This window comes from Sardina pilchardus, chromosome 9 (assembly GCF_963854185.1).
Source record: "Sardina pilchardus chromosome 9, fSarPil1.1, whole genome shotgun sequence".
Classification (NCBI taxonomy): Eukaryota; Metazoa; Chordata; class Actinopteri; order Clupeiformes; family Clupeidae; genus Sardina; species Sardina pilchardus.
Window position 1 is genome coordinate 32,217,029 of NC_085002.1, and position 15,136 is coordinate 32,232,164.

Sequence of the window (15,136 nt, forward strand, 5' to 3'; positions counted from 1 at the left end):
GTTGTTGCTGATGGCATTCGCAAAGGACCAAGTTTGGGAGAGTGGTAGTGTGCACATCCCACCTTTCTTTAGGCTGGGGCAGGCCAAAGTAAACGAACACAAAGCAAAAAACAAATAAATAAATAAGCAATGTCGCCGCACCAGAGTTTATCTCCGGTTCATCTCATGATTTAGCAACCATTTTGACCCGTCTGGATCTTCTTTAGGCAAAATTCTCAAAGAACGCTCTTGGTATTTCTCATGTGTGACAGTAAAATATACAAAGACATAGTTCATTAAAGAAATGAATGAAAAATGAATAACTTTTTCACTTGATTACAATTGGGAAAGCCGGCTAGAGATGAAAGGTTTCTGGAAATCGAATGGTAGAACAAGTTCTTGTTGTGGAATTGTAGCTAACAGTAAGGCTAACAGTGTATCCTACAGTAACTGCCTTGAGTAATCGTGGAGTATTGAATACCCTCTATCCACACTGAATCCAGTAAATATGCCCTTTCATTGAATCATATTTCTCGTTAAAAGCAGAACAAGGTGAGCGACAGAAAGAGCATAGAGATGGGGCGTCCGACAAAAGTTCTGCTGCTCAAAGCACTGCGCTGCACAGCACGGTGACAAGTGTAGAGCTAGGAAATTGCCATTGAAAACAATGCAATCAAAATGATTTTCATGCCAACGTTCACTAGCATCACATGCAGTTAGGATACAGTGAACAGCCTAATTGCTGAATGAAAGTGGACATTAACTTTTTTCAGCAGTCAACATACAGAAATATCTGGCCTCCTAATATTGGACTGGCCAATTAAATTACAATGATTTACAATGATTTTTTATAATAATATTTTATGAAATACTATTACTCAAATCAAGAAAAAACTTGCACACTACATACTGTGTGCCAGAAATTATACAGAAATTGGAATCTATGCATATATTCAAAGCTGATGAGCTTTAACTTAAGCTTTACTTTGTACAGGACAAAATGTTTAGTCCGTCGTAGGTCGTATATGTTCTAACTGGCTATTAATTAAAGACGAGGCCTCGGGACACTGGAAAAAAAAAAATTCTATGCATTGTCCTTGATTAGCTAAGCTGGTCATATTAATCACAAGTGCCACTGAGTTCAATCCAGTATGCAGAGAGGGTGGAGATCAGGGCTGAGGATTGAGACAACACTAGACTTTGCAGGGTGGAGTCTAGAATTGTACTATTTTTTTTATTTTTTTTTTTTTTTATTTTTTTGGGGGGGCTTTTTATGCCTTTAATTGGACAGGACAGTAGAGAGTATGACAGGAAACGAGCAGGAGAGAGAGTAGGGGTGGGATCCGGAAAGGACCACGGGGCGGGAATCGAACCCGGGTCGCCGGCGTGCGGTGCAGGTGCCCCAGCCAGTCGCGCCACGGCTGGGGCCTATAATTGTACTATTAAGATCAAGTTCACACAGGCATTCTGATTTCTCTCTGCTCTCTTGAACAACTTCACCAAGTAAGTAAGAATATGCTACCTTGCATCTTGGAAGCTTTTCACCAAGTCATCAAGAATTCTATTGTTCCTCAGATCTTGTTCGGTCATTGGCTGAAATAAAAAAAATAAAAAAAAGTCCAAATTACTTGAATCATATGATCAAAATTGAGAGGAAAGTGAATTCAACAGATAGATTAAACTGAACTGACAAAAAGTGAAAACATTAAAGAGTGTGTACAGTCATAATAGGGGTTTAAACATTGGTAGGTTAGATAAAAACACAAAAGCCTCAACTCAATACTCAATCAAATAACAATTCATATTGTATGTAATGTATGTTTATGCATCTAAGCAGATGCTCATGTTCCAAGAATCTTACAATGACATTATAGTCGTTGCATTAATATCAAAATTAACAAAATAAGAGAAAAGTTTACAATGACCTATCCTGACCATGATTGACAGGTTAAAAATGTAGGCATATCTAACCACAAAACTGAAAGGCCATGATTTCTAAAATGCATACCATCTGACTTTCCAAATGAAAGAAATACCTGACTGTCTCCACTGAAGTGAAACTGTGTGCACAATTACTCAAGGTGTTTCATACTTACCAATTTACAAACAGGGCATTGCAGTTTGTAGGAAAGAAATTTCCGTATGCAGAGAGAACAATCTGTTGAAAGAAAAATGAAATAAAAACACATAATATTAATTTGAGCTTCAATTACTTCAGGTCAAAATCATCTTGACTTAGAATAAGAACAGCAGCCTTACTATCAGTTCATACAAAGAGAGATCCATGTCATGCTGTTGCAAAGTCAATCATGCTTCACAGGTTAATTCAGTGGTTCTCAAACTTTTTCTTTCATTCCCCACTTTGATCAAGGGGGCTTTCTCGAGCCCCACCTGTCCATCATCGCTCTATAGAAAGTATAGGTCAAGCTCAAAATTGTCATATTTATAACGTCACTTGCTAAATATACATCAGTAGGCCTGACAAATAACAGTTAGGCTACTAAAGATAAATAGGCTATCAGTTCAAAAATAGAGAAAATAAAAATCAAAATCAATGACCAATAACGTCAGTTTTTTGTCATTGACAAGGTGTCAATCCTTGCTTCAAAAAAAAACTGATTTCCAATAATACAGCAAAAGGGCCAACTATATGCTACCATTGTGTTATAAATGAAGTTCAACGCTCTCACAACCTCGTTCAAAATCTTATTCAGGTCAAGCCTTGACGCGAGCGCTTCCCTGAATGAAACAGTCCGTCTGTTGCGCATCGGGCACTACCCTCTTTATCACGACGATAGCATTTCTTTTACCTGCTATCGTCTGTGCGCCAACCGAGCAAAGTCCCTCACAGTTTTCCCATTTGATGTCATGTTCTGCCAGGTAGACTAATTGTTGAGATCAATGTTGAATAGTTCATCTGCAGTGGGCCTACTTTTGGCATACTCGCAGAATAGAATATCTTCGCCCGCTGTCAAGTTAACAAAGCGGACATAAGCAATAACTAAACCACCTTTGTAACTGGGTGGCCTTGTCCACTTGCAAGGCAAAACATGGGTGTTTGCGTTTGTCAAGCAGTTGTTCTTCGAGATCGCAGAACAGCAATTGTGTCGTCGGACAGATAGCCAAGATATCCTTCAATTTTATGCGCTCGTCTCGAACATAGACGGGTTTTTTTTGTTTCCGCGGCAATTAAAATTCCGACATCAATCATTTTTTTCGGACTATGATTCCAGGACAGACTAACATTTTCATCTGGTCAATGATAGGCCTACAAGAGTCTAGATTACCTTGTTTGTGTTTGTTTTGTGAGATGGAGGTGCATTCTCGTAATTATCAATGAAGGAAGGCACAGGCTTTAAAAAGAAATCTCCGGTTTTTCACGTCAGCTCGCGCCCCACCTGGCATGTCTCTGCGCCCCACTAGTGGGGCGCGCCCCACAGTTTGAGAAACGCTGGGTTAATTGAACTGTTGTACGGCAGAAGGCGTTTACGTTTGGAAATGATGTGTATCAGAGGTAAGACAGCGCTGATGTGCAGAACAGAGGTTTGAATCTAGTAGGGCAATATACTTACAATTGTGGGAACATTGCGACATCATGGAAATGCTCAGGAAGTCAAAACAAATTGGGCATCGCAGCAAAGTGTCCATATTCTGCATAAATAGAATACAATTGATAGTCTGTTCCCAACTAAAAACTAAAAGTAAAAGTATGATCAGGGATAACATTTAAGAACTAACGTTTGATAGTTAGTTAGCGATAGCTTGCTAATGTTAGTTAACAAATCACAACTACGCTCAATGTTTGCGAGGAATACATGTTACGCTGTCTTCTACCAGAAAGATAAATAAATCAGCGAGGCAACTCGGTGTTAACTAACGTTAGATACTAATATTAACTGTTAACTCTCAAGTCATGGTAAACATAATGGGCTAGTTAAGTAACGTTAGCTTGCCTTGTTTACATTTGATTAACGTCACAGAATGACTTACTTTCAAACATGCCAGACTCGGCGGTAGATCAACGTCTTTTGCAAGAGCCATTTTAGTGCAAATACCTAATCAAATTCATTTAATGGTAAAGAATGTGTTTACATAAACCAGCTACAACATCGAGGCTAAAGACTTTTCTTTCAGCTGATTGAACTCCCGCGCCAGTAAGAGTTCCTGATAATGATGGCGTCACTTCCGTCTGTTTTATGAGGTTGGGTTAGAAGTTTTGCTCCGATTTGTCAAGACAAAAACCTTTTAAAGTTACTTTTATGTTGCTCAGGTAATTGATGTGTGTGTGTGTGTGTGTGTGTGTGTGTGTGTGTGTGTGTGTGTGTGTGTGTGTGTGTGTGTGTGTGTGTGTGTGTGTGTGTGTGTGTGTGCGTGTGCGTGTGCGTGTGTGTGTAATCTGTGTATATATATATATATGCCTATGTTATGTATTATATTATATGTATAGGCTACAGTATATATTTTTTTTTTGAGATAATCCAAAAGTCTGGTTGATAGGTAAATATTGAATATCACTGTCCTCAATCCACAATCCATAACAAATTGGCCAGCATAAAATGTTGCAACACATCTGAAGTCTGGGTAAACGTGAAGTTATAGCCTATACAATATAAATACAGTGGCCAATCAATTAATTAACATTCCACAACATGATGGGATACAACAACAATAACAACAAAGCAAAGCTGCAAACATAAAATCATCAACAAATCAGCCACTGTGTGCAACAAGTGGGCTTCACTATGCTGAAGAAAGCAGAGTTATTGGTATTAATCATGGGCTTTACAAGCTCATTATCTGGCTAAATTTCTCTATTCATCATGTTTGTTGTGACAGGAAAAGGAGATCTAATCACTTTCAGTAACTTCGGTGTCATTATCTGTGTCAGATCTCAAACAAATGTTTCCAGATCATTGGGGGATTATTAGCACAGCAGAGTCGGCTCCATTGCCATACGGCCCCAGTGCCCATAGGGACCCAGACTGGAATCTGGCCTTTCCACAACTGGCAGAGGTGTCTTTTTTTTTCGAGTTGTGATTATTTTTGTGCATTTTTGCTCCCAAACCTATTTTGGCGGTGACTTCTTTTTGTTTACCAAGCATGAGCATGTCTGCCAAGCATGATGAATTCTGCCCTGCTCATCCAAGAGCGAAAGAGATCATTCTTCTATGTCATTGTATCTCTCTTGTGCAGCTTGTTCCGGAGACCCAGTCATTAAAACTGTTCATGATGCTGAGAGCATGGTAATGAAGCCGTTTTTGTAATGAATTTATTACGGACTTCTTGCCTCAGGCTTAAACATGTAGCTAAATGTGTATACTGAGGTTACAAAATATGGAATGCAATAACCCCCTTAAATAGAAATATTGCATAAATATTTGATATGTGATTAACAACACAATTGACTTGATAACCTTTGAAGATTTCTTGATTCTTGATTCTAGATTCCAGACTGAATAATGTATGTCAGTGCTTTACCCTGTGGCTTGCAGATTGTCACCTTAAAACATTCAAGAAATGAAATGACAAATTAATCAGTCAGCCTGGCAATAAGTGAATATCCAATTAACATATTTTCCAAAGATTAATTTCCCTTAATTTCAATAACTAATGTTAATTTTCAAACAAGATCAAATTATTTTAACAAGAGAATGGAGAGAAAACACTTGCAGAGTGTCAAAATGGAAAAGCTCTCACATATATCAAGCTCACACATATTTCAATGATTGACAAAGACACTGCTGAACCACTTAAATCCCTATAATCCAACCAAAAGCTCTTGTTTGGAGATATAATGATGGAAAATGTGTTCCCTGCTCATGGAAATACATATCCATCTTTCTGACTGGAAACCTGACCTACAGTAAGTCAGAGTCAAATGGAATGAGCTGACAAGTGAGGGAGGAAATCTACATCATCTACAGCTTAAACTTGATGATCCACTGCAACTGGATATTGTGAGGAGCAGGGGAGAGTGCCAGGTCAGCACAACCAAGCAGACCTGTTGCTGATGAGTTTGGGCAACTGTGGCAGATACCTGCCATAAACCTGTACAAGTGAAAAGCTCTGCATTCAACTGAAACCCAATTTCGCTGCTTCCTTAATGGGAGTTGCTGCGTGCAAGGGCACTTTTCCTCCAAATATTTCAGAGGACATTCTTTGAAATGACAGGTGACACAGAACAGTTTCCTGACAACAGCAAGAAATGTGTTTTGCCCCAGAAAGCAGTATGACAGATTAATGTAGACTCACACCATGACATTTGATGTGGGAACACTTGCCATCACATTCAGACTGATAGTTGGCTCCATTTGGAAGTCACATAAATACACAGCAGTTATCTCAGAGTTTTTCTGCAGCAAAATATTGCAAAGAAAAGGTTGAGCATTTCACATCAGTAGAACTGCATGCAAACCTGGAGAGCTGTAGAAATTGCTTATGTGCTATGCTATTGAAATCAGGGCACACATTATGTTGAACAAGGGAAACACAAACTGAATTATTTCAAATACCTGCTCTGGTCTGAAGTATTTTAGTTGCATACACTTCAGACATATAATTGTAAAAATCTAACATGTTGTGCATAGCTAGAGTACATAGTCTTTTAGGCCATTCAAAAGAGATTTACTGTCTCACATATTTACTGTAGATTTAGATCAAATTTCCAGTCACAAATATGCTACTCAATAGAAGAATATGATAATTTTCTGAACTATTGCATGCCACTTAAATAAAAAGGAAAGAGGATAAGTTTGCAACAGGCACTTTCGAGGTAGGCTACTGCTACGGTTGTTAATGTGCAGATACATGAGTAAACAAAACTGCATCATCTTCTGCTGGGCATATCTCATTGCTACACACACCGCACACACCAAATCTCCAATTTGCAAGCTGTCTTGCTTTCATTATTTCTCTCTGAACCTCTCTGCCTGTGTCTTTATCGCAGAACCTCTTTGTCTCTGTCTTTATCTTTTCTTTTGTCTGGATTGCTCTCCCTCAGAGTCGTCCTCATTGTCCCTCTGTCTCACTCAGTCTTTTTCATATTCTATTCTCTAGTGAACTGCTTCATAGCTGTATCACTCTCACATTTTTCGCTTTGATTTTCTTTTGTTGGCCTATTCATTTCTCTCTCTCTCTCTTTCTCTCTCTGAATCTGTCTCTGTGCCTGTCTGTCTTTTCCTGTCTACTGTACATTTTCCTTCCTTTCGTCTGACTTTGACACCACGGCTAGAAAGATGGAAACTTTGGGAATCACAGCCCTGTAGTTTTCACATACCCCATTTCACTTCATCTCAACCATCTAATTCCCACTTTGAACAAAACCCAGGCCTGACTCTCTGGTTTCGGCTCTATATAAATCACCCCAAAAACTCTCTATCTAATTAACCCCTTCTTCACAGCTCTGGAGAGACAATTCTTACTTGAAATTGACATTACAGTGTGAGTTGGAAATAATTGCAAAATAATTGGGCATGAGTGTATAATGATTGGATTTTGTCAGCATTTTGCTTTTCAAATTACTTTTCGATGATTTGCTTATTTTGTTGAAACACTTTGAAGGAATCATAATGCTTAGACAACTCAATCAAGCCAGTTCAGGCCTGGATGAAATGAGATTTGAGTGAAAGAGTTGCCTTCATTTAAAATCTTGTTTAGTAAAGAAAATAGATTTTGGCACATGTAGCTTGAAGCAATGGCATGCATATAGGCCTACACTGACTTCTCTTGAAGTGAAGTTTACCTCTGTTGTCATAGAGATGAGCCCTTCTATCAGGCTCATTGAGTTACCCCATCAGAGTAAACAAAGCCTTTGGTAAATAAAGTCTGTCCTGACAGGCGTCTGCTATCACAAGTCACATGCTAAGGCTGCATCCAAAGTTAATGGGACATGGTCAAGAGCTACAAACATGAAACTTGTAATCCCACACTGATTCTCTGACTGGCAGAAATCAGCTACTGTAGAGTGGGATGTGCTAACTGCACAGCTCTTGAATGTACGGCTATGCGAGACCATATAGCAAGTATTTCGCAGAGCGCCTTTGTGTCTCTCATTTAATCAAATTGTGTGTGATTGAATTATTGAATTAAACATTTTTTTTGTTGTTATTGCAGAGTCCAGAATCATAATTGCTACCCCTGTGGACAGAAATGTTTGGGTATTTAAATGGATGGACCCTCAGGTCCTTCACATGAAATGTCAGAGCCAATTAGGCATCAGCTGTCCAATAAATCTCTTGCATTTAAATACCTCAGGAAGACACACATAACTACACTTGCTCTCCAACTGCTGAAACATGAAAAGACTTAGACCAGCTTTTCATGGCTTAAGATATCACTTAGCACTTTTCCATTAAGATTCTGGCTCACACATCTCCTAAATTGGAAAATCCATTTCAGCAGTTCACGCTTCGTGTACCTTGTGAATTTTAATATGATGCTCACCTGTCGGCATGAGACAGACATACATATTAACCTGTCGGCACAGCACCAGATGTTTCAATGACTTTGTGCTGCCAGTGTTTCCCTCTGACGCACTGTTGGATGTGGAAGAGAAGAGACTGTTCAATTAATGCTCAGTCAACCAGGCAGGAGCCTAACGCTCACTCTTCATTAGCTGCCAAGGACACTGCAGCAGCTACATCTTCTGAGTATTGCATCATCACCAGGTGCCATCGGTAATTCGTGGTATTTAGAGCTATGCAGGTCCATCCTCTCGCAGTGGGACTATGGCCTAACTCACAATGTTCCCTCTGAGAAATTGATGAGAGTGCTGTGATCATCAGAATCAAAGTGTGAGTCATTTGAGTCAACTCATTTGTGACGCATCTTTCCTTTAATCCTCTCAAGTCGGCAGACTTGCTTGTGCTGAACCGGTCTGACTGATATCGATTGATAGATTGATATTTCATTAGCATATCATTTAGTAGCCTAACACATTTTGCAATTTCATATTAACTTAATTCTGTTATTCCATTCTTAAAATACCGCATGTTCATTCGTGTCTATATACCACAGGGATTGTTGTTATGCCGTTATCCGGCTGAAGGTTCATTTTCACGTTTTGTAACTACGTACCTTTTAAACACTATCGATAGTTCTGGCCTCATTAGGTTCTGGATCACTGATTTAATTAGAATTCAGAGGAGGTCATTCTGGGAATGGTCTAATACAAACAATGGATTTTCCTTAGGGATTTATTAGATGTCAGTGATGAACTGTGTTAAGCATATTTGGATCTGTCATACATAGTTTTACAAGTAGGCGATACATTTAAAGTTCAAGTTCAACAGATATCAGGACAGAAACCTATTTTCATGGTTTGTGAATATGGTCACATTCACAAAAGTAATGATGCTGATAAAATGGATAAATGTATTGGGTACTAATTGAGAGAGTCCATCAGATGATACATCCCTTGAAAAGCTGCATTTTCACTTAACTCTTGAGTATTAATGCAAATTCCCAAGATAACATTCCCTCCTGAAGACAATTTCACAACTTATTCAATGTCAAACTGTGGAACAAACTCTGACCTCCGTCCAACCCTGAAGAATCCATTAGGCTATGGACATGTGAGTATGTCACATGTAAACAAAAAATAAATTGGATATTAAATCACCCTCCATATTTGGCTTCTACCCAGGATTTCTGTTAAATTTCCCGTTCTAGTCCCTATCATTTCATTTTCATGGAAAATATCTCAGCACCTCTCAAACTTTAAAAAACGACTTTTGCTATTTGTACAAGTAGAAATAATGCTGGCGAGAGAGATCTAGAGCAATCTGTGTGAGGTAATGTAAACAAATGACATGACTGATGTGAATAACACTGCTGTGAGGAAATGGCACTATGTGTTGGACTTGCATTCGTACACACAATCATAGAGGATCTAGGGGTCCGTGTGGAAAACTTACATTGAAATGTAGTGGCTAATGGATGTCATTTTTGCTGGTACAAATGAGACTTTGGTATTTCGCAATGTAGCGTGTAGCATGTACAGAAAGAACATTTTGAGATTTATTTTTAGAGATACTTTTTGAGAATTTTAGATCCACAACAAGGGGTAGCTCAAAAAAACTTTTATTTTACTTTTTTAACATTGTGAGATAAGGCATTTGACCTTGGTGGATCAATCACACACACAATAAGTATTAGTCCATTATCACTCAGTGGGTGTTTACTAATTGAAGACAAGCAAATGTAAAATTTTTTTAAAAAAAAAACCTCACATCCTCACACCAGACTGATCACTGTGACTTAAAGGCTCTCCAGATAATTGTCAGAATCAGTATAAAAAGTTTTGTAAGCTTGTCAAAAACAATAAAGTGAATCTAAAGTGAGAGTTCATTTTCACTGGAAGTCAGACAAAACACAAAAGAAGGATTTTGAATCAATCATCACAGCTGTGTCTTAATCATTTGCATATGGAAGGTTGATAACCACAGAGTCATTTATCTCGCCTCTTCACCACAGACACGCCTGGGACACCCTGCCATGAGGACAAATAAAGGCTCTCTTGACGATTGCTTCACCAAATGTGTGGCAAGGAAGTCATGGGAGTGAACATTCATGAGCGTTTGGAGAGAAGGGAGGAAAAATAGCACAGGACATCCAAACCACACACCAAAGGATCCGCCGCTTTGACGCTCCTGCTTCAATTAAGCAAGGCCGTGAGAGAGGATACCAGAGGCCACTGCAGGTACAGGTACTTCTAGCACTTGCAGTTTGACTTTTTTGCACCCAGGTGCAAATATTAGCGACACAGACAATGATCAATGGTGATGGTGACATCTTCAATCGCAGATTTATTTCGCAAGACACACAGCGACCAGAAAGTTAAAATGTTGAGGTCCTTTTTGGCATATGGAGATTCATGCATGAAGAGGGAAATCTGCCTGATTAATGAACCCTTTTGAATTTTACATGTATTTCAAACTAGACTCAAGGACATTATGGGATATTTTTAGAGCAGAGAAGAAGACCATACAGTGTTGCTAATATTTGCAGAACTAGTGAGCTGCGCCTTACGCATAGATGTTCTGATATCTAAGCAGGAGAGGCAGCCCCAGAAGCAGGACTAGGGCTACTGACATCTAATTGGACATATTCAAATGGGTGTCTATGGCAACACACATCCCATGGTTCACCACTGAAAATGATTACTGGGTGATTAGGTCTAAAAGCAGTCAGTGCCTGGAAATGAAATAATTCTGAGAAAAATTTGAAAATATTTATGAATGTGTAGGCATAAAATGCCTCCTCGGTAAGGCAAGAACCAGTATTTTCAGTCCTTCAACAACCAATTTGTCAAAATCAAATCAATTATTCATCAGTGATTGATTTAATATGACCAGACAGAAAACCAAATCAGGTCGAAATTGGGTCATGTAAATGAAATATGTTGACAATGCTGACATTTAGGAACATTGTTAGATCTGTTTTAGGAGGACTGAAGCCACCTTAAGATGTTCAAAATCCCCCCTGAAAATATATACTGTAGCAATAATATGTGTCCAAATTCACATACATTATTCTCTGTTGAATTGCACATGGAGTACTTATCACATATCACACGACATGCTGGAACTTTCCAATGATATTAGCAGCTAGTGCTGTGATAAACGGTTGAGAACGGCAAGAAAATTAACGTTGGATAAACATAAAATTTCATCATAGCCCGTTTCCATTCTATATCCACCCACTACTCTCGTTGGTATCTCACCTATGCTTCACTCAAAAATATGGATAGATTTTCTATTGCCATGCTTCAGGTGACATGAATGCAAAACAATCATTTGACACAAAGTATTTTTCCTTGATATAAGGGCTGAAATATGCAAGCATGATCACACTGAGATACATATCAATATAACAATATCAGTCTGATGTTAATCAATAGACAACTTTTGAAAACGTAACATGTTTCAATATTCTGATCATTTGATGTCTGGTCACAGCTACACTAACCCTTTATTACTGTTATGCATGCAATCCAGAGCTTCTGCACAGAGTACTGTATAACCTAAAGTCTTAAAGGGACACTTCACCGATTAGCATTAAGCTTTGTATCTTTAGAAAACTAGTCATGTTTTTGAATGGTCGTGCATCATTCCCTCAGTTTGCCTTGAGATGGGAGAAATACGGATTTCAATGAAACCCATGAATAGGACTTCCTGCTTTCAATGATGTGAAATGATGACTTTTACATCATTGAAAGCAGGAAGTCCAACATTGAAATCCATATTTCTCCCATCTCAAGGCAAACTGAGGGAATGAGGCAAGACCATTCAAAAACATGACTGTTTTCTAAAGATACAAAGCTTAATGCTAATCGGTGAAGTGTCCCTTTAAGTTTGATAGTATGACTACAGTAATCACTAGCCAAAGGTGTCATACACATCCTCCTGATGCCAGTCTTTGCCCCAGCTGTCCTTAAGCAGGTACTTTATGCTTTACTAAAGAGCTGTGGAAGAGACCGGAGTTGGCAGCGGAGTGAGTTGAGTTGAGGTGAGTCAGTGTGGGTGTTGTTGTGCTAATTGCCTTTGGCCCCAGACTGCCTCATTCTCTCTTTTGTCTCACTCCGTCATTCTTGTCGCACCTGACATCTGCTTATTTTCCCTCCTGTCCTCTTTCTGTCACTCATTTGAGCACATAGCAGCAGATGTAGCGGCAGTCAATCACAAAACCTGGCAAAAGCCCCCACGTGCCCTGTCTGAGGAGTACAGTAAAGCTTGCGTTTAACGACACAGAGGACATCCGATCCTGGCCCGTGCAGACCCATTTCCTTTTACAGGTCCTACTCAAAGCAGTCATGCGTCTCTCCCCAACGGTGGCGTTGGATCAGGCTAGAGGAGACACACTGGCACCTGATCCCTCAGCGTGACAGCCCATCATGTGTATTGCTGTGCTCTCGCCATGACCTACATGTCCTGGATTTGAACACCAATTGTGGGGGACGCCGTCGCCATGGGTACAGTCCCAAAGTGCTCCCCCCAGCCTTCAGGCACGTCCACAGCAGTGGACACTCCTCAGCCGGCAGGAATGGTCATTCTCACTGGCCGCTCGCTGCAGAAGGCTGTATCCTTCCCCTCTCAGACCAAATTTGCAGAATTAAAGGCGTGCTGCCTGCAAGCCACCACAACTCTCTCTTCCCCAGTAAACAACTCAATGTTCTTAGGGGCCAACTTAGTGCTTCTAGAATGTGAGAGCAGGGCACCTTCCTTGCTCTGATGTGGGACAATGAATCAGGTGGCTGGGCATGGGCCAGTGTTCTATTAGGCTACGCATAATGTAGGGACATTCATCACAAGTCATGGAGCAAATCATTACCTGTGCAGTTTCCTGTTTCCTCAGGTAGATACATGGTTCTCTGGGTGCAAGCAAAGATCCTTTATAACCCTTTCTCAGTCGTGTCTGATGCAAGCTTCAAGATCGGAATTCCGATCTTACCCCCTCATTATTTTCCAAAGAGCATGTAACACATTTGCTTTTTTCTATATGTGATCTGACCATTCAGTCCAGCACTGATGAAAAGCCAGTCAAAAGCATCCAACCGAGTAAATTGATTGAATATTGCCGTCTCTTGTGTGTTTGACTTCAAACATGACTCCCCCTCCTTTATTCCTATGATCCCCAGAGTCGTTATCATCTTTAATTCAAACCAGGCAGGATTACAGAGGCTTTCATTTTGAAATCGGCAGCATTCTCAAAGGGCTTCATGAGCTGTCTGTATTGATCTATTATGTGCGCAGTGGACGAAGCAGCGGTGAACCATTTGCCAGACACAATTAATGTGGCCTGATTATGAGGACATTATCAGTTTGCATCAAGAGACAAAGCAGGGGGGTGTTGCTTGGAAAGACCTCAAGAGACATGCAGGCCTGCCAAAGGTGTTGTCAATTCACTCCTTTAGCCAGTGGAGGGGATTGATCAGCTGTTTTGCCAATGTTTACACTACATGTTTGGCAAATATTTTCTCCTTGTGTCTCACTCCGGTTGTTTCTTCTCAATGGATGTTGGCAATTTATGCATGTAAACAGTGAATCATATCCATACAGGCCGGTGAAGAGCTGTTTGAAGGGCTCTATGTTTTCAGGATGGTGGAGTCTAACTAGAAAGACTCTTATGCTGTCAATAGAAATGGGCAGGTAAGGCTATTATCAACATACTCAACAATTTCAAAGCTGTGTGTTTTCAGAAAAAAGGATCTGCAAATCAATGTTCTTTCAACAGGGGACACACAGTGCTGGTGAATGTGAAAGACAGATTGGTTGGAATTTGTTGACCTGACACCACACCACAGAAATCAATTCTCACTTGTCTGAGGCCACTTGAGCAGCTTTTATTCTGAGCTAAGCAAAGTCATCCATCACCATAGCAAATCAAAGTATGCGGTGCCTACAAAAGCACACTTAGCGCTGCCTGTTAGGATGTGGCTCTTGATGCTCGGCCAGCTTCTCAAGGCTTCTGGGGAAACACTACCCAGAAGTCAGACTGGTCATACTTACAATCAACCAGCACAGGCTTGTAAACACATGCTTTTGAAATGACTTTATGCAGCTAAGTCTATCACTAAATCACCCAAACATCTGGACCCCGTTTAAGCTGCTGAGAAACGGTACAAGCAATAAGTCAAATGAGGTGATTAATAAGTGGCATTCATTACCATCTATTTCTAGCATTACAACTCAAAAGTGCTTGGTAGTGCTTGTCAAGTCTTATGAAATCTTTGAATCAGCTGTCACGTAACCACTACTGTCCACACACTATCCAATAGGATGCGACAACTGTTGTCTGCCTGAGCCAATGCTTTGTGTGTGTGTGTGTGTGTGTGTGTGTTTATGTACATGTGTGTGTGTGTTTATGTACATGTTCGTGTGTGTGTGTTTATATAGTGTGTGTGCGTGTATGTGTGTGTGTGTGTGTGTGTGTGTTTATGTATGTGTGTGCGTGCATGTGTGTGTGTGTGTGTGTGTGTGTGTCTGTGTGTGTTCATGTACATATGCGTGTGTGTGTGTGTGTGTTTATATATGTGTGTGTGCGTGTATGTGTATGTGTGTGTGTGTGTGTGTGTGTTTATGTATGTGTGTGCGTGCATGTGTGTCTGTGTGTGTTTATGTGTGTGTGTGTGTGTGTGTGTGTGTGTGTGTGTGTGTGT

The 15,136-nt window shown here is 40.0% G+C and overlaps 1 protein-coding gene across 2 annotated transcripts in view; it reads right to left on the minus strand.

Annotated features, from left to right (window-relative positions):
* Positions 1 to 4,134, minus strand: part of rad18 (RAD18 E3 ubiquitin protein ligase) — a 52,805-nt gene extending 48,671 nt beyond the window's left edge. For both annotated transcript variants that reach the window (XM_062545131.1, XM_062545130.1), the window contains exons 1-4: positions 3,970 to 4,134; positions 3,552 to 3,630; positions 2,076 to 2,137; positions 1,502 to 1,572 (exon numbers count right to left, since the gene is read on the minus strand). In XM_062545131.1, coding sequence (XP_062401115.1) covers positions 1,502 to 1,572; positions 2,076 to 2,137; positions 3,552 to 3,630; positions 3,970 to 4,020 — 263 coding nt within the window. In that variant the 5' untranslated portion in view covers positions 4,021 to 4,134. The remainder of the gene's footprint in view (positions 1 to 1,501; positions 1,573 to 2,075; positions 2,138 to 3,551; positions 3,631 to 3,969) is intronic.
* Positions 4,135 to 15,136: the final 11,002 nt, after the last annotated feature.